Source organism: Oppia nitens, unplaced genomic scaffold, assembly GCF_028296485.1.
Source record: "Oppia nitens isolate AA-2021 unplaced genomic scaffold, nextdenovo-longstitch-racon4-pilon3 scaffold10_pilon_pilon_pilon, whole genome shotgun sequence".
Lineage (NCBI taxonomy): Eukaryota > Metazoa > Arthropoda > Arachnida > Sarcoptiformes > Oppiidae > Oppia > Oppia nitens.
This window is the reverse complement of record NW_026533189.1, coordinates 1,017,566-1,037,067: the sequence shown is the minus strand read 5'-3', so window position 1 is coordinate 1,037,067 and position 19,502 is coordinate 1,017,566. Positions and strand designations below refer to the sequence as shown.

General features: G+C 26.1%; 3 protein-coding genes across 5 annotated transcripts; 2 read left to right on the top strand and 1 right to left on the bottom strand.

Moving 5' to 3' along the window:
• Nucleotides 1-521: 521 nt before the first annotated feature.
• Nucleotides 522-4,998, top strand: LOC128964991 (insulin-like growth factor-binding protein complex acid labile subunit). Its single transcript, XM_054311650.1, has 2 exons — nt 522-755; nt 3,121-4,998. Exons 1-2 carry the CDS (start codon nt 522-524, stop codon nt 4,996-4,998), a joined length of 2,112 nt encoding a protein of 703 aa, XP_054167625.1.
• Nucleotides 4,999-8,641: 3,643 nt separating this feature from the next.
• LOC128964980 (transcription factor GATA-4-like) lies at nt 8,642-10,339 on the bottom strand. Its single transcript, XM_054311639.1, has 4 exons — nt 10,225-10,339; nt 9,935-10,150; nt 9,704-9,828; nt 8,642-9,466 (listed from the first exon to the last, which is right to left on the bottom strand). Exons 1-4 carry the CDS (start codon nt 10,337-10,339, stop codon nt 8,822-8,824), a joined length of 1,101 nt encoding a protein of 366 aa, XP_054167614.1. The 3' UTR covers nt 8,642-8,821.
• Nucleotides 10,340-14,651: 4,312 nt separating this feature from the next.
• On the top strand, nt 14,652-19,415 carry LOC128952544 (integrator complex subunit 9-like). 3 transcript variants are annotated; one of them, XR_008484446.1, is made up of 13 exons: nt 14,652-14,826; nt 14,923-15,050; nt 15,112-15,175; nt 15,234-15,296; nt 15,354-15,707; nt 15,769-16,015; nt 16,080-16,301; nt 16,386-16,580; nt 16,645-16,937; nt 17,020-17,295; nt 17,995-18,225; nt 18,274-18,551; nt 19,358-19,415. XR_008484446.1 is itself a non-coding variant. In XM_054298028.1 (11 exons), exons 1-11 carry the CDS (start codon nt 14,818-14,820, stop codon nt 18,109-18,111), a joined length of 1,968 nt encoding a protein of 655 aa, XP_054154003.1. In that variant the 5' UTR covers nt 14,652-14,817; the 3' UTR covers nt 18,112-18,637. The 3 variants fall into 3 exon arrangements, 1 of the variants encoding a protein (XP_054154003.1); XR_008484441.1 differs by having other exon boundaries at nt 17,995-18,551; XM_054298028.1 differs by lacking the exon at nt 19,358-19,415 and having other exon boundaries at nt 17,995-18,637.
• The last annotated feature ends 87 nt before the right edge of the window (nt 19,416-19,502 follow it).

Below are 19,502 nucleotides of genomic sequence, written 5' to 3'. Positions count from 1 at the left end.
TGAGCTCCACAAATATATCCGGAGCACAACACATACAAACACATATTTGACTCCTTGATAAGTCATATCCAATATATATAGACATATACCACACAACACACATAACTGTAACCGTATTTTTTCCCCTAAAAGCCGCCAAATGACAGGCAATGGTGAGAGAGAGAGAGAGAGAGTCGGCTATTATATTAGTTTGTGTGACAGTAGAGTATCAGTTGAATGCATAGTATATATAATACAGGACTCACAGCAAAAAAGTTTAAGTTTGACGGAGAGCTCAACCGAAATGTACGCGTGTCTGCTGTGGCAGGCATTGGACGAACACAACCAGTCCTAACACTCAGTTGGCTTCCAGATGTTCGTGTGCTGAGAGAGCCCATCACTGTTTGATTAGAAAGAAAATCTCTACGATCTGTGTCTGTAATAACTAAAATGCGACCAAATGTCTGAAATCTTATTAAAACAAGTTATGAAAAGAAAGCAAATGTGYTAAAAGAGTCATTACTTTTAATCGACCGGAAGATATGGCCAAAGGAAGTGTCACTTCACTGATAATACAAATATTGTTATTCAAGTGCTTGACTCTTGACAATTGTGTGGCCCGCAGATCATCACCGGTATTCTCGGCTTCWCTTCCCGGCAGATGTCCATCGCCTCCGTGTGAATGTGCGGCCGACGAATTCAACCGCAAACGGGTTATCTGTTCTGCGGGAGGTTTGACAGGAATTCCCGTCGAAAAAATGGATAAAGAAATTCAAGTGAGTTCTGCTCTTTGATCTTATCTTTAAGTTTTTTTATAATTATAAAATCTATTTCATTATATTCATTATATAATTTATATTATAATAAACTCTTGAAAATAAAGTATTTATTTACATAAGTAGTTTCAAAATTTTTTTATATGAATTATAAAAATAAATGAAATTTTTACTAATAATAAACTTTGCTGTATAACTATTTAGTCAAATTGGATATTTAAAAAGATATATTAAATAAATTATAACAAAATAAATCTTTTCTATAAAGTATATAAGAATAATAAATATAACTTTTACTTTTTAATATTATTATGATATAATATTGTTACATAAAAAACATTGAAATGACAAAAAATTGATTTAATTTAGACAATCTATTTATACTTAATTRTATAAATAATGGTTTATTGTTATATTATACATAATATAATGTTAACAATTAGTTTTTCTTTTCATTTATTAAATCAAATAAAATCTATATAATTATTTAAAATTTCATGTTATATTAAAAATCACATAATAATACTGTATATCAAATAAAATATTTTTTTTAAAAACATTAGTTTTTTCTTACTTACCAAATGACATATGATATGTAAAATATAGTATTTGTTTGTTTAACTAATGGATGAGGTGTTGAAACTAGTGTTATGTCATTTTTATTCAATAATGTTGATTATTGTCCATCGATTCTTATACAATACGGGACGGGATGACATAAAATCTTGTTTGACAACACTAGTAATATTAGTTTTGTAAAAACAATCAAACATTTACTTTACATATAGTATTTGAATAAATATTTTGTTTGAAAACAATACTTAAATAAAATATGAAAATATCAATAATAAAACTTTATAATATAATATAGTTATATAATAATATAATTATATTTTAAGATGATTATMTAATTTTTAAAAAAATATAACATAATATGTAGTACAAATATGATGTACAATAAAAATATGTAATAAAATTTAAAAATTAAACTAAACATTTTAGAAATAAATTTCAAAATAATTTATTTATATCAAAATATTTAATATGTAATAAAATATATTAATAAATTTTTATTAATATTATGTTAGATTTTATAAACATTATTAAAAGTAATAGAAATAATAAAAAACTTCATAAACCTAAGGTTAATAAACTAAAATCGAAAAAATAAATCTTTTTATTATTTATTATTATGCTATTTTTGAAAATTTTTTTTTGAAAATTTAATTTTGTTATATTTCAAATAAAATTCAAGAATCATTTGTGATTAAAAAAAAATTTTTTTTTGTCAAACCTATAGTTAAATATTTTTACTTTTTTATTTAAATGTCATACATTAAAAAATATAAATTAAATTTATTAATTTTATTTTTATTATAAACTATATTTATATTAAACTAACCAACACAATATAATACTGTATAATCAAGTAATAATCAAAGTCCTATTCATAGATAAAACTTTACTTTAGATTTTAGTTTTCAAACAAATAAATTATTTTCCTTCCCTCTATCGTTAAAAACAAAAAAGATTTTAAAGATATTTCTAAACTTAAAATTAAGAGATTTTTTGCATCAGTTTGTTTAGGTATAAATAAAAAATTATATTAATTTAATTAAAAATTATAATAAATTAGATGATAATTTTTAATTATTACATTGCATCGCATTTGTAAAATGTATAAAAACTTTAGATTTTTATTACATATACTATTGATATTTTACACAAAGATTTTATATTTTCAGAAATTTGTTAGTTATGTTACAATTTCATCATTTTATAAATACAATAAATTATATATTAAATAGTGATTTATTAAGTTATACTGTACAAGATAATTTAAAATTAAAAAAAATGATTATTTATTTATTAACAATCTAAATGATTTACAAATAGATAAATTATTATTTATGTTTGATATTTTTGTTAAACAACTTAAATTAACTCATAGTTAAATTACTAAAGAATATACAGAGTTCTAATTTATTTATTTAATTGATTAATAATAACTATTAATTATTCATATGTTTGAGTAAAGTGAATTTTTAATTAAATAAAAAAAATTATTTAGATAAAAATTTAATATTTTAATTTTAAGTATTTTAAATTATCAATAATTATTTTTAACTAACGAAATATTGGTGTTATATATATATATATTTTGATTTAATACTGTTTATTTATTCTATTATTATAATACTATTTATTCAGTACATATAATTAAATAAATACAAAATACTGCATAATATAATTTTGAAATATGTGTTATCTTAATAAGTTAAATTATATATCTGAAATTTTAATACAATTTGCTAAAAAAACTGTCAAAAATGTTAACATTATATATATTTTGATTGCATAACAGGTACTTAACATAACAGCCCCCGAAAGTAATGCCAATAAGATAGCGTTGGGCCGAATATTTCTGGAGTTACACCAATTAGAAGAAGTGCACATTACGTACAGTAATCTACCGGCAATTGGCGACTCATCCTTCTGGCCGGGAAAGGCACTCAAACTACTCAATCTAAGTCATAACAGTATTAGTATCGTAAGAGACAACGATTTCAATCAATTAAACAATTTGCTGACACTCGACCTGAGCGACAATCATCTGTCTCGGGCACCGTCGGCTGCGTTTCGCTATTTGACAAATTTAACGACACTATCGTTGGCCAGAAATCGATTTACAAAACTAGTTCCGCGATTATTCTTTAAGCTCGATAATCTTCAAGTGCTAGATCTCAGCGGTAATCCATTGCGGGAAATATATGCCGACGACTTCAAAGATATAAAAAATCTAACGGTTCTTAATTTGTCGAAATGTCTGTTAGAGAAAATGCATTCTCTCGTATATAAAGGTCTTCCAAACCTAACATATCTCGACTTAAGTTATAATCAATTTGTTTATTTGGCGTCAAATGAGTTCAATTTATTGGTAAAATTAAAAGTGCTTCTTCTTAATGGAAACCGATTATCAGTACTATTGGACAATACGTTCAGTGGTCTTCACGGACTCGACTTTTTGAATCTGTCATCCAATCAGATAAATGCCATCTATTCGTGCACTTTCTGCAACTCAAGCGTTACATCACTGGACATCTCAGACAATAAGTTTACGTCATTTCAGACCAAAATTCTTGAGCCGTTATCTGATTCATTAAGACAACTGACTGCTAACGAAAATCGACAATTAATTGATTCGACAACAAGTGTGGCATATCTGATACAACCGCTTAAGAGGTTAAATCATTTGTCACTTGCATTCAATTCATTGGATGATACCCTCATTGACTCCACTTTTTATAATTTGGATTCATTGTTATCATTGAATCTTACGTACAATAAGTTTGCAAACATAAGCGCCCGTCTCTTCCATCCACTAATTAATCTAAAATCATTGGATTTATCGCATAATCAGATCTATGGATTGGGATATCAACAGTTTGCTCAAATCAATGCATTGTCCAAACTGGAGGCCATCTACTTAAACGACAATCCCTGGTCTTGTTTTAGATGTCATATAATGCCAGCCATGGAATGGATCGATAGTTCTCCCACCGCTTACTTCAATGTATGCCATCGTTACTCTAAAGAAGTGTCTCGTCTTCAGCATTGTATAAAGTGTTTGTCACCATTACAACTATCCTCAAGATATTTACATTTACTCAATCAGTTTGATCTCGAGTGGTGTATTGATCCAAATGTTCAATTAAGACTCACTGCTTCAGAGCCACAAATTGGACTAATTTTAGCCATTTTTATAATCATGTCATTAGTTTTTATTATAATTGCAGTGATTGTCTTCTATAGAAAACAAGGAGCAGTTTATTATACACACGAAGACGATCTGTTTATTGATGAAAAGATACCGGTGCCACAAGTATTCAGTGTAGCCGCACATACATCAGTCAAACAACCCATCCATTCTTACATGCAGTCACCACAACCACCTCCACCACCACCACCGCCGCCTTCATCACATTTCCCGCCATCGCAATCATCAGCTGTTCCTCATTGTAAATCACATCAACCATCACTACATTCATCACCATCAATGAGTCCATCATTAACTTCAAAACCAGACTCACCAAAAGCTGGTCCATCATCGATACCTCCATCAGTGATTCCGGTGGTTGTAATGGACACAAACGGTGCTCCAGAGAGACCAATATTATCGTCACAACCAATGACTACAACAACTATGAGAATAATACGACCAAAAGTTCAAATATATATTTAAATTCATTGTTTTAATTGTATCGATATTTTAAAATATTGATTAATACTAACTTTATATATTAATACATGTTTCTTAAAAATATATAAACTTTTAAATTTATTAATTAGTTAATGTGTTTTTATATCAAAATATAATACACAGTATAATACTTTTATTGAGTTTATTTATTATTACTGAGTTTTATATTATTTATATTTAATAATTTTATATTTACTTAATTTTTATCATATGATATTAGTTTATCATTGTATTTATACTGTAATTTTAAAACTTGTATTATTTTTACTGTAAATTATGACCAATTATTGTAATTCTAGCAAATTTTTAAATAAAATAATTTAATTTTGTCTATTTATGATTATTTTAGTCTAAAATATTTACATTTACAAAATTATATTCTAAGTATATATAAAAATAATAATTGTTTAACAAAGTTATTGTTGCATAAATTTTAATTATAACTTTTAATTAATTACTCATTTAAAAAATAATTAGCATTTTTTGGTAAATTTCTGATTTGTGTTATAAAGTAATTAAATTGTATTTTATACAATATAATAATCAAAATAATTACTAAAAATAATAATAATAATATCATTGCTGATTAATGAGATATACTTAACACCTACATTATTTCAAAATACAAAAAACATTTAGGCAAACAAACTRAAAGCTGTTTATAGTAAAAGATTAACAGATTTATATAAATTGGTCACAAAATATATGACACAAAAAACTGTTGCCTCGTATTGATTCAAATTTTATTGATTTATTATTATATTGAAAAATCATTTTGGACTTCAACGCTAAGGTTTTTACTACATTAATGTACTGTACTGTATACTGCAGTGTAAGTAATGTTACTGTACTAATGTATAATCATTTAGTAATACTATTTAAATAGTATTTTGAAAAATAATGTGAATATTAAAAAATGATTTTTGATAAATAGTTTGATAAATGTTTTAAAATTTTGTCTGAAAGTTAGAGACACGACTTACATAATAAAAAATACTATTTAAAACTAAAAAAATTATTTACACCCTTACGTCTATAAAATTATTAAATATTTATATTATATAATATGATCGCTTATATTACTTTAAAATCCTCCGACTTTTCTATATAAAAATGAACTTTGATTTTCAACTAATTTCTTAACTGATTTTTATCGTTAAAACCAATTTTTTGCCAATGAATTAAAATAATTGTTGTTTAATATAATTGCACCGAAAATTGACTTAAATAAGAGGTTTTTATACTCAATAATAATCTGTTATTAATAGTGAGTGAGTGAGTGAGAGAGAGAGAGAGAGAGAGAGAGAGAGAGAGAGAGAGAGAGAGAGATCGTATTTCTCAATGTTTTTTAAATTTAATTAATAGCGTAAARAAACTATAATAAAATTATACGAGTAATTTATTAAAAGTATTTTATATTTATAAACTATATAAGTAAATGTATGAAGCGATAGTTCATAAATGAAAAAATCATTTGCAATTAAACACAATTAATATTAAATATATATTTATAATTATTTGTCAATCAATTGTTTCATAAAACTTATCTCAATGTCTTTTATAATATTTATAACATTTATAATAATGTTTTGTGAAATAACAGAATGTGTTTGTATAGGAATTAAACGTTTTTCAGTTCACAAATACTTTCTATTTGAATGTCTTTTTTCGTTATCTTAGTTTTTGTCGTAATGTTTACTCAATGTAAGCAAAATAAAAATTTTATTTATTAATAGTATACCGTATATACTAAATACATATAAAATGTATATATAGAATAAGTCTAACATTTTAGATAATAAATAAGTATATAAAGAAAAATGAATATAATATAGTACTGTACTGTATCTAAAACATGAATATTGCGGTTACCATATGTTTAAAGTTGTTTTTTGAAATTTATGAACCAATATTACTAATTAAAAGTATATAAAATGCAATACAATAGATATTAAGTATTGAATGTTTACAAGTATTTTGGGGAACTTTGTTATATCTTATTAGACATTGGATCAGACTATAAAAAAGCTTAATTAATTTTTATAAATATCTAATTAATATATTGAACTATTGATATTATTATTATTTGTATTCTCATTAAATAGAGGTAAAATTTTATAATAAAAAAATAGTAACTAACAAATAAAATACTAGTGTTATATTATCAACAACAAAAATTGCAATATCATATGTAAATTTATTTATTTCATGACATAACTAAATATTTTTCCCATCAAATTAAATAAAAAAAATAATATTAACTATTACTGATTTTAATCTATTTTAATCATAGAATATCAATTCAATTGCCATGTATTGGGTTACTGTCTGATTTGCATCAGTAGACTCTTTATAGACGCCAAATATAATAGTTTATATATATATTTTTAATTTGAAGTTACAAAAATGTTTGCATACTTTTGTACACATAGATGAGTATTGACTGTTTACTACAGTATTAGACAAATTAGACTATTCGTTAATATTATATTAGACAAAAGTATTGAAAATAAAATTATTTGCATTTTTGCACTCATTTGCCGCCAAATATTGTAAGTATCAAACGTCAAATACCGGTACAGTATTTTTGCAGACTTTAAATAAAAAATAGTATTCATCTATAACTTAATATTCAATATAAGGAATTGTTTTACATATAGTATAATATTTAAATGTTTCAAAAAAATTAATGCACAGGAAATGATTTTTTAAGAGTAGCTATTAATGTCAGTTTAGCTCAATATTCGTGTCTGTGTTGAGTCAAATAAAAATTGTTTAATTTAAATATAAACAAAATATTTATATTTTTTGGTAAATTTTTATAGTTATAGAAAATAACAGAATCTTTTAACAGAATTGGTTTATAATTTTAATCGTTTTGGAAAATTATGTCAAATTTGGCATCTTATGAGTCATTCATCTGTTTGTTTAGCTATTTATGACTAAATATTGAACATTATATTAATTATAGAGAGTGAGAGAGAGAGAGAGAGAGAGAGAGAGAGAGAGAGAGAGAGAGAGAGAGAGAGAGAGCAAAAGTAAGTGAGAGATAAACCACATGACAGGAGGTCCCAGTTTGGGACTTAATTCTTGAACTATTTTAAAAGTTAATCTATTATTAAGACTATTTAAGACTATAAAAGGATTAAATTAGTGAAATGACTAATAATATTTTGATACTATAATATTATAAATTATATTTATATTTCATTTTTTACCGGTCAATAAAATATTTTTTAAACAACTATTATTATTAAAATTATGTAAATTTAATTGTTTTATCCACATATACAGTATAAGTTGTATAATGGCATACAACACAACGCAGAAAATAATAATTCAAATTAGTTGATATACAGTATAGAGACGTATTGATAAATTACTTAATATAATAGATTGAAAGAGAGATAACATTTTATTTTTCATTTAACATCTCTTCAATGAATGATATGATAAGAAAATAATTTAATAATATATATTGAATAAAATGTCATAAACCAAAATGTATTTTTCAATATTTATTAATTTATTATTATATTTTAGTTAAAATGTCATTGTATTAATTTATTATTTTAATGGTAAAACATATCAAAATATCTAATATTGTAAAATATATAATCGTCCATATAAATTATAATTAGCTTAATTAGTTACTAAGTTTATAAAAATCATTTTTAATAAATGACAAAAAAAATTAATTTTATTTTAAAAAAGTAATATTTATAGGATATATTAATCACATTTTAAAACTGTGATTGAATGGTATGTCCCAGAGATATGTTATCTAATGGTATGGGGTTTGTCCTCAATATGAGTGTTCATCTGTAAGTGAGGTGAGTGGCACCAGTTCGCTAACGGTGACGGGCGATGAATAACTAGACATATCACTGCCGGCAACTGGACTGACATTTATTGAATCGTTGGGTGAGAAAGAGTTAGACATATTGGACGACCCGATGGAGTTGTGGTGAGCCATCGGTGGTGACAAATGATGTGTTTCGTGTGGATGTGTTATCATATCGCCATTTGTATTGCTATAATAACCAGATATTGGGTATTGATATAATGATTGCATACTCAACGGTGCAATTCCCGCAAAGTTTGGATAACTGCGCGCCGATACTATAGGTGTCGAGCTCTGGGGTCCAATGTATGTTTGAGCCGTAACACCTCCATATGCCATCTTAAGTGGTATTGAATAGGGAGCCAACTGTTGCACTGTTGTTGGTTGTGGTGTCTGACCGTTAGTTGTTTGTGATTGTTGTTTAGGTTTACGTTTGCGAGTCTGAATTGAGTCCTTCTTCATAGTTATCGGACGATTAACGTTATGAAGTTTATAATATAAACCACAGGCGTTACACACCGGCTCTCCTAAGCTATTGCGTCGCCATAAGGATGTGTTGGTTGCGGAACAGTTAGAACACGACAGTCCTGAACGTCTTGACTGTGTCTATAATAAACGACAGACATATAAAAATAAAGATATGGTTTAAGTGCCGCAACAAGTGGTTAGAGATATACAGGAAAATTGAAAAACTGACGAAAGTTATATCACTTAAAAGTTTTAAGTAAATATATACAGAATTATATGTATAAAGTAATAGATTTGTTTTAAAGTGTATTATAACATAAAAATTAGTAAAAAAATTTGTTTATATAACGAAAGCATAATATGTTTATTGCTTACAGTTAGCCGCCTTTGATTTTTGACAAGAGGTCTATTATTTCCATTCATTTTGTGATAGAGACCACAAGCGTTGCACAGATAATGTCCGGTCCCATCCCTGCGCCACAATGGGGTAGAAATGGCCCCTTTTGTGGAATAATTTAAGTCAACTTTAAAAAATTGTTAGAAATCGGTGCGATATAAGCGTTAGGTTTCATTAAAATTATTGATTGCATGCATTGTTATGCTTACCACAATTGACACACTCCCGGCCCTCAGTGGGCGAGAATAGATCGGGTATTCCTGTCTCACATCCAGAGTTGCTTCGCTTGTGATTGATCTGTGGCTGAATGGTTGCCGTCCTGATCACCATTTGTTGGTTTTGATGGTGTTGTTGTTGTTGTTGATGATGATGWTGTGTTGTTGGTGGTGGTGTTGTGGCGGTGGAGGACTGTGTTCTGGACTGTGCTGTTCCTCCACTTTGACGATGTGGTCATAATTGATATATTGGTCGGCTGAGTGGACCACACTTATCATATTACTGACAGTGACCGGAATAGGCGATGTAGTTGTCGGCGGCGCACTGGTAGGTGTTGATGAAATGGGTATATCGTTGTTGATATTATGGCTTGAATGCGATTCATACCAATTAATCATATTTTTTGATGTATAATATGAGTACAGAGCGAAACTAAAAGCGATTTTCAAATGATATGAAACACGATTTGAATGTTTGGTGTGAGAGGTTTGCGATGAAAATCAGTTGTTTGAGACTTTGAACTTTGCCTTTTAACGGGACTGGGATTGGGATGGGTTGACACCTACTCGACCAACAAACAAGTTCATCACTTGACTATTCAATCATATGTGGACTGTATTGTCCATTACATATATATGCAACTAATAAAAGTATAGGCACTTTGGGCACTAAGGGATTAAATACTTGAAAACTATTTCTCACTCTCTTTCTCTATACTTATTACTATTGAAAAGTTATTACTATTTTGTAAGCTATGATCTGAGGCAGTGATTAACTATTGATCACAAGTTAGTGTTTTCAACTAAAGCTCAACCACTAAACAGTCTCTCTTAAGAAAAACTTTAGACTGAAGTTTCAATGCTATACAAGTAATACAACTAAAATACATATATTTTCTATCAATATATGACAAATTGTCCTATACGTACATACATACACACACACACACACACACACACACACACACACACACACACACACACACACATGCATATATATACTGTATTTATATACACATACATAACCATACATTCACACACTCAATCTACAGTATATTATGTAACATTTATAGCTCTTATCTAACACACACTTGGCTTAAACAACAGCACACACTATGATTGCCTACAATGTCCTGACTGTTAAATGCTGTCTAAATGAGTGTCTGTTTCTTTCATCTTAAAAGACAAATTCAAGACAACCTTAAGGTCTGGTAGTGTTCCTAACGGTCCTCAAACACCATACAAACACCTCTTTATTATGACAGATCAATAGTTGAGAATAGACTACAGTATATGAAGTTTATTAATATACGAAATAATTTTTATATTAAACAGATATCCTTTAAAGAAAATTTTAAAAACTTATTTGAGTAACAATTTAACACTTAATATCTAATAAAAAATTATTATTGATAGTTATTTTATATGCAATTAATRTTATTTGTAATATATATATATATACCGTATATTGGGGTGCATCTTAATAAAGCACAACACTTAAGGTTTGAAAAGCAATTAACAAATTTCAATAAATTAATAATGTCTTTACGTGAATGTATGCCAATTACACAATAATCTAATCTAGACTATAGGTTATATTGATAAACAATAGTGCAAATAAACCTCCAATAAGATACAATAGTCAACAAGCTAAGTTTCTAATAAATATATATTTTTTATATTATTTTAGCTGTATCTTAAAATCATTATCATATACTATATTATACAGTATATTATCTGTTCTAAAACATATTAATTTGTATCAATTAATATCAAATTAAATTACATTACATAAAAAAACAAATTTTTGTTTGTCTCACCTGATTTTGGGGATATACACTACACTAATATATCATATATATATATATATATATATATATATATATATATATATATCGATAGACAATCATATGTTTATTCCGATTATTTTAATTGACTACAACTTGGTATCAAAAAACAGAATTTACTACTATTTCATTAATACTACGAGTGATAGGAATACTGGATGTGATATTTTATGTGCGATTATTCATTGTTTTGTTTATATTATTATTTGATATATTAAATATTATTTTTCTAAACAATTAAAAATTATAGTATAAATATTTAATATTTATTAAGATTTTTTTTATTTGTTTGTTAACTAATCACTTATAATTGAAAATAAACCTAATTGCTATATACAGTACATATAACAATTTTGTGTTATCTAATATATATATATATATATATATATATTAAAAAAAGTAAACTTTCCTAGAAAATATAATCAACGTCAAACCAAATGTTAATCAATAATAAAGTATATCTATTTCTCTAGTGATATGGCATTTTGTAATAATTTTATTTCATAAATAAGTCAATTATTTTTATATTTCTTATCAATAATTATTTGTTTGAGTGAGAGATGTTAAGTGAAATAATAAATGTTTTTATCAATTTGTGAATCTTTAATAACCTATCACTAGGTTGTCATTATAACATTTATAAAAGTTACTACTAATAATAAACTTGTAATTAACTATAGTAATATTTTATATTTAAAAACTAATGATTTGAAATAATTGAGAAAATATTATTGTTTTTTAACGGAAAGTTTGAATATGATTTTTGTTTAATAAATAAATATATATATATATATATATATATATCATTTACTCAATTGTCACTATAATATATGTGTTGTTTTCCTCTTTTTAATGTCCTGCCTATTGATCTAACCTTTGATCCGTCAAATTTTTGTCTCGACTTATATGATGTACAGTCATGTGCTTAACTAATCTATTGTCAAAACTATTGAATCCCTGACTTATTTAAACAAATGACTCATAAATCGGTAAAATTTATAAAAATTTCAATTCCCAAGTCTTATGGGAATAGCATCACAACACTACTGTTAAATTGTATTGAAGGCTAATAATAATGTATTAATATTTGTGACAAAACAAAAGATTTTTGTTTGTCTACAAACATATTGTTGGACTGTATTTCATGTTTTGACATATTTTTCGTGTGGTTTTGGATTTCCAAATAATTTTTGCAAACCAACATAACTAATACTATTAATACTATTAATAGGGTTATAATTTATAACCAAATTTAGTACTTATTCTGTACTTATTTATATATGTATACATTTACCATTATTGCATATACCGTATTTGATTGCATGTATAGAAAATACAATAAATAATTCAAATAACCTAAAGATTTTTCACTATTTTGCCAATTGATATTAAACTGCTATTACATATTTCATATTTATAAAATTTATATAGTATTACAATATATTGTAATAAATATAAGTTTATAATGTATATTATATTTAGTAATACTTATATAACGCTGTATTGAACTTAAAAACAGTTAGAAATACAAGCAATGATAGGCATTGGTAGTGTTGCAAAGGATCTGTTTTTATCACTTAAAAATCTCCCGGTGCTTACTATTACTGTTCCTTATTAATTGCCTTAATTTTTTTTTTGCTAATTTCCGTTCATTTAAATTTTAATACAAGTCTTGACTATTTTCTAGTATCAAATTTTCTCTGTATTTTTTAAAGTTTATTAGTTTATTAAGAATAAGCAATTTATGAGAAATTGTAGACATGTTTTCAATCAAGTCTTAATGTGTTTTAGAAATTCCGGTTAAATAATATATTTGAAAACAAATTTTTGCATTAATTTGCAAAATAAAATACATTTATATAAAATGATATTAATATTCTGTGATATTTTGAACTCAATATATATATATATATATATATATATATTTATATATTTGGTTGGTTACTATCTGTCTAATGGTGTGATCACCACATTTGATATAATAAAATATATTCATTGAATGAGATCCAAAAAATGTTAGTCAAATGTATATACAATGACATCGACTGTAAAGAAAAGCAGTTTTATTGATTGGCTGATTGGCCATCAAATCATTGCTTTTATATAATAATATACACTTTAATGTAATAATTAACAGTTGTTTTAATCCATTTGGTATTACATATAACTAATTAAATAAAAAATTGATGAGATATCATACATTATTCAAGTAATAATAATATATTGTTGACTAAAACTTGAAATAAATGTTTGCTTTGATAAATATTTTATATAATTTAAAAATTTATTATAAAGTATTAACCTTAACTATTATAAGATCATTTGATATATCTATTCATTAAAATTCATTATTTTTATTTTCTAAAGTATTAAACATTTAGATAATTTAATAAAGATTAATAATTAATTATTAACAAAGTAAAATAACATTTCAAAATAAACTATATTTAATATAAACATATCAGCTACCTATAAATATATTATATTATTATACCTGTATGAATTTATATTATTAATAGTTATATTCTAATATGTAATAGTACTGTATGTAAATTATATGTAAGCTTAATGTGTAGAATCTAGTGTCAGATTTTATAGTAAAAAAATATACAATATATTATATATTTAAAGTGTGAAAAATTATGAAAAATATATTTAAAATAATATATTTATTATAAATTTCATTATTCTGTAAAATATTATGATATATATATATATATATATATATATATATATATACTGTATATATATAGTTGAATTGTAATCAAATACTTTAATACTGTACTGTAGTTAACATTACAATATGTATTACAATTTATTATAAAAATTTTGTAATTTAGAGTACATATAATACAACTACAAGTACTGTAACAGTAGTTTAGTAACAACGCTACAAATGCAATGACTGTACGCTCCCTATTGTGTGCCAAACAAACTGAAAACAAAATTGTTTGCAATAATTGATTACAATATTTGTCACACAATTAGCAGTTTATTAATCAATTGAATTGAATTGAATTAGTGGTCGAAATGAAGTTTGTAAGTATTGACACCTATTTGTGTCGATTTACATACACGTRTTGCACGTGTTTTATAAGACATGCTTTTGAATGTTACGTTTATTTTGACCGACAGATAAGTTTATCGGGAAATGCGTGCAAACCGTGTAATGCAATCAAATTCAAGTCAACACTTGTTATGCTTGACTGCGCTCTCGACACCACTACTAGTATGGCTTTCCTCCCGTTACCACTCGTCCACAGGTATTACACACACACACACACCGATTATCTCATGTTTTAATTGATTTATTGTCATTGACAGCAATCACTTGTCATCGCTTCCCAATTGGACACCGAAGGACGTGAAAGATCCGCAACTCGAGAATGTAATGCAAGAAGACTTTAGTTATCTTAATAATAATCACTATTTATGTCTTAAAACAGGAATTCAAAGAGTGTTGCGGTCGTGTCTTCATTGATAGTGCGCCCGAGTTTTGCATACCAGAGGTACATATATATGATTGCACCGATATTTTGACAAAAACAGTTGTTTTTTGCTAATAGACATCAACCATAAACTTGAAGCACGTGGATGTCATCCTAATATCAAATTATCAGTCGATGTTAGCCTTGCCATACATTACTGAGAGAACTGAATTTAAAGGTATAGTTTACGCCACAGAACCGACGCTACAGATCGCCACCCAATATATGGAAGAAATTGTTAAATACATTGAAAGGACACCCAAATCAAAACAGGCGTCGCTCTGGAAGAAGAATTATAAACATATTCCTCTAGTTGTCAATGTGGACACCGCTCACAATAGTAAACCTATTTTATGGCAACAAATGTATTCAACGAAGGAGTTCAACAATTCATTAGCCAAAGTCAAAGTGATTGGATTTTCTGAACAAATTGTATGAGATTTTTAAGATTTAAAAAAATATTATTTTGTAATTTCTGAATTTGATATTAAAGGATATATTTGGTTCATTACACGCTCAACCCATGAGTGCTGGTTATTGTATTGGTTCCTGCAATTGGACTATTAGTAGTAATCACGAAAAGATTGTTTATTTGTCTAATTCATCGACTCTAACAACTCATCCGAAACCCATGGATCACATCCCACTACGAAATGCTGATGTTTTAATATTAAATAATTTGAGTCAAACACCACACGTTAATCCAGATTCAATGTTAGGAGAATTTTGCATTAATATAGGTATTACACAGATATTATGTGTATTTAAATTATTAATTATTTTTGTAAATCAATTAATATATAGGAAAAGCTCTTCAAATTGGTGGCAATGTATTGATTCCATGTTATTCTTCAGGAGTTATCTATGATCTGTTTGAGTGTTTGGCACTACATTTAGAGCAAAGCGGACACCTATCAGTTCCCATGTATTTTGTTTCGCCAGTAGCTGAACACTCATTAGCCTACTCTAACATATTAGCCGAATGGTTAACAAGCAATAAACAATCGCGTGTTTACATTCCTGAAGGTTAGACATTAGAGATAATTACAATTTTTAGTTAAATAGTATTAAGTGTTAAATAACTAAATTAATATTTAAAATTATTTTTAGAGCCATTTCCTCACGCAGCACTAGTACGCGGAGGAAGACTCAAACATTTTAAAAGTATTAGTCTCGACTCATTCAATACCGAATTTAAAACTCCATGTATTGTATTCACTGGTCACCCGTCCTTACGTTTTGGTGATGTCGTCCATTTGATTGAGTTGTGGGGCAATTCTTCCAACAATCTAATTGTATTTACCGGTTAGTATCGCATTTATTAAATTTAATTACCGATACAACTATTATAATTTATTTATTTTCTTAGAACCTGACTTTCCATATATGGAAGCACTGGCCCCATATCAGCCCTTACAGATGCGTGTTGTCTACTGTCCAATTGATACGAGTCTTAACTTTTCTCAAGCAAATAAATTGTTACGCGATTTAAGACCCAAGAATTTAATTATACCTCAATGTTATACAACTCCTCCACCATTTCTTAAGCACAGAACAGATCTGGTGATTGATTGCGAGGCAACCATTTTCTCGTATAAACGAAATAATGTCATTAAATTACCGCTTAAACGATCATTTGAACGAATCGATATTGACTCTGATGTAAATTTTGATACAAATATTTGCTATTATTTTTATATTTATTATAMATTTAAAACTGTTATCATTTACTAATATCATTTAGTTGGCATCAAATTTACTGCCAGTACAAGTACGTCCAGGCGTTAGCATCGCAACTGTCACCGGATCTTTATTAGCCAAAGATAACAAATTTAAACTACAAGTATTGTCTAAATCACAAATACATGAGTTGTCCAGTGAATCGCCAACGCATACATTACCACCCGTTCACTATACTTGGGGTTCAATCGATTTGCAACTATTTATGTCATTATTATCAAAGGCTGGTATATATGACGCTGTGATCGACCAAAATTCAAACGGATGTGTAGTTCATATCGTAAGTGCGCTATCATTATCTGTATATTACAATCTATTATAATATATAGTGATTTTAATATCTGACGTATTAGTTTAAAAATGTTTTTAAATACTTTAAGTAATTTGATATACGGTTTAAGTAATAATAATTATATATATTGTAAATTCATTGAGGCCTATCAACATATTATAAATTTATTGCTTGAAAAATATTTTTATTATAATAACATTTTTATTACACAAAAGACATTATAACTTATTTTAAGTTTAATCTTTTAATCGTAGAAGTGTTAAGTACTGTAGTCCTAATTTTATCATTGATGTTATTGTGTTAAATTATTAATTTTTACATTACTTTTTATTGGATAAATCACGATAAATAATTATTTTTATTTATCTTATTAATATCGTTATTATTTTAGTATTATTTTAGACTAAATAGGCGGTAATAATAAAACATTTGCCGGTAAATATTGATAAATATTTGTTACTATTAATACAAATTAATGACTTAATATCTAATATTCTGTTTGCGTGAACTTATTGAACCATTTAGTAATAATAGATTTAAATGAGAAACTTATATAACATTTATATATATTTTATGATAATTTGATGCAATATTTTAATAAATTATAAATGAAATATTTTTTTTCTGTGTTCTAAGTGTTATATAAATTATAATATTTAATGAAATTGTTTTTTTTATTGTAAACAGAGATCTCATGAGACAGTGGTTGAGATGGAGGAGAACTCGACGACAATAATTTGTGACTCGAATTCAATACGATTACTCTTGAGAGACATGATATCTGAATGTCTTAAAAGGGTTTAAAGGCAACAAACCTACCAAACCTAACATTCCCATCAAGTTATTGGCACTAATCAGACTAATATGTATAACAGGCTATAGCGCATGCAATGATATGTCTAATTGATGTTGAAAAAGGTACCAAAGGTGATAATAGAATATAGTAAACAATTTAGTCCTTTATAGTGATGCACGTGCAGCCAATGTGTGGTCTATAGCCTAATAGCCTAATCTGAGTGGTGTTTAAGCACTGGTTGTCTGTCAAACACAACTCTCCTCATTTGGTGCTTTCCTATCACACTATCAACACAATTGTATACTAATGGCTAAACACATTTGTGATGAGCTGTTTATCTAAATATCCCATTAAAAAATCAATTATTATTTTGTCACTCAACAAATTGTTGTCTGTTTTTGAAAACATGAAAATTTCAGTTATCGGAAAATAACGGCTCGACTAACAAGTTATGTATATATCATATAAATCATGAATTTTTACTAAATATTTCTCATATCGTATATCTATAATATATGTTTTATATCTAATATCTAATTACTAATCAAATCACATCTATTAATGAATGTTTGAATGAATCAAAATTTCAAAATATTTACGATATATATATATTTTCATAACTTACTATATAAGTGTAAAATATTGAAATAAGAGCTAATAAATAAAATTTCAAAATATATATTTTTATGTATTAATATATATATATATATATAGAGGTATAAGATTGTAAGTGTATTATTAAACATTTAAGTTATATTTTTTGCTAACACCTAACACTCATTAAGCAAATAAATTTTTTATACACTAAATCAAATGTATATATATTAATATATAGATAATGATCACAAATTTGAATAACTATTTAAATGACAATATAAGTCGATTAATTTAATAGCTATACTTTCTGTGTATATATATGTCTTAGTTTAGTATTTATGAATATTTTTATACTTATAAATAATTTTTCACATTATAAAGATCAATGTACTGTTTGATTATTATTTGTTAAATATATATTTATGTTAATTAATTGCATATGTTGTGTAGTTAAACACTAAAATATTGAAATTTTAATAAAAAATACATATTTTGTATTTAATTTATGAAATTAATAAACTAAAAAATATATTTAATTATTATATATATATGTGCCTATATTTGTCAATTTTATTACACCAATAAGTTATAGAATAAAGTTTTTTTACTTAAAAAGTAATGTCTATTAAAATTTATAAATAATTTGTTATTTTACAGGTTTTTTAAAACTCTAAATTTGTAAGAAGAATGTGGAAAATATATAATTGTTGACAATTAAGTTTAAATTATTGTTATGAAATCATTAGACCAATAAACTTGGTTTTAATTATTTATTATTAAATGTATAAATTAGTAAATTATA

What these genes read in the sequence shown, in the direction of transcription:
- LOC128952544 (XM_054298028.1), top strand. An exon ending in AAGATCCGCAACTCGAGAAT is followed by an intron (nt 15,176 to 15,233) that starts GTAATGCAAGAA and finishes GTCTTAAAACAG; the next exon opens with GAATTCAAAGAGTGTTGCGG. An exon ending in TTGGATTTTCTGAACAAATT is followed by an intron (nt 15,708 to 15,768) that starts GTATGAGATTTT and finishes TTGATATTAAAG; the next exon opens with GATATATTTGGTTCATTACA.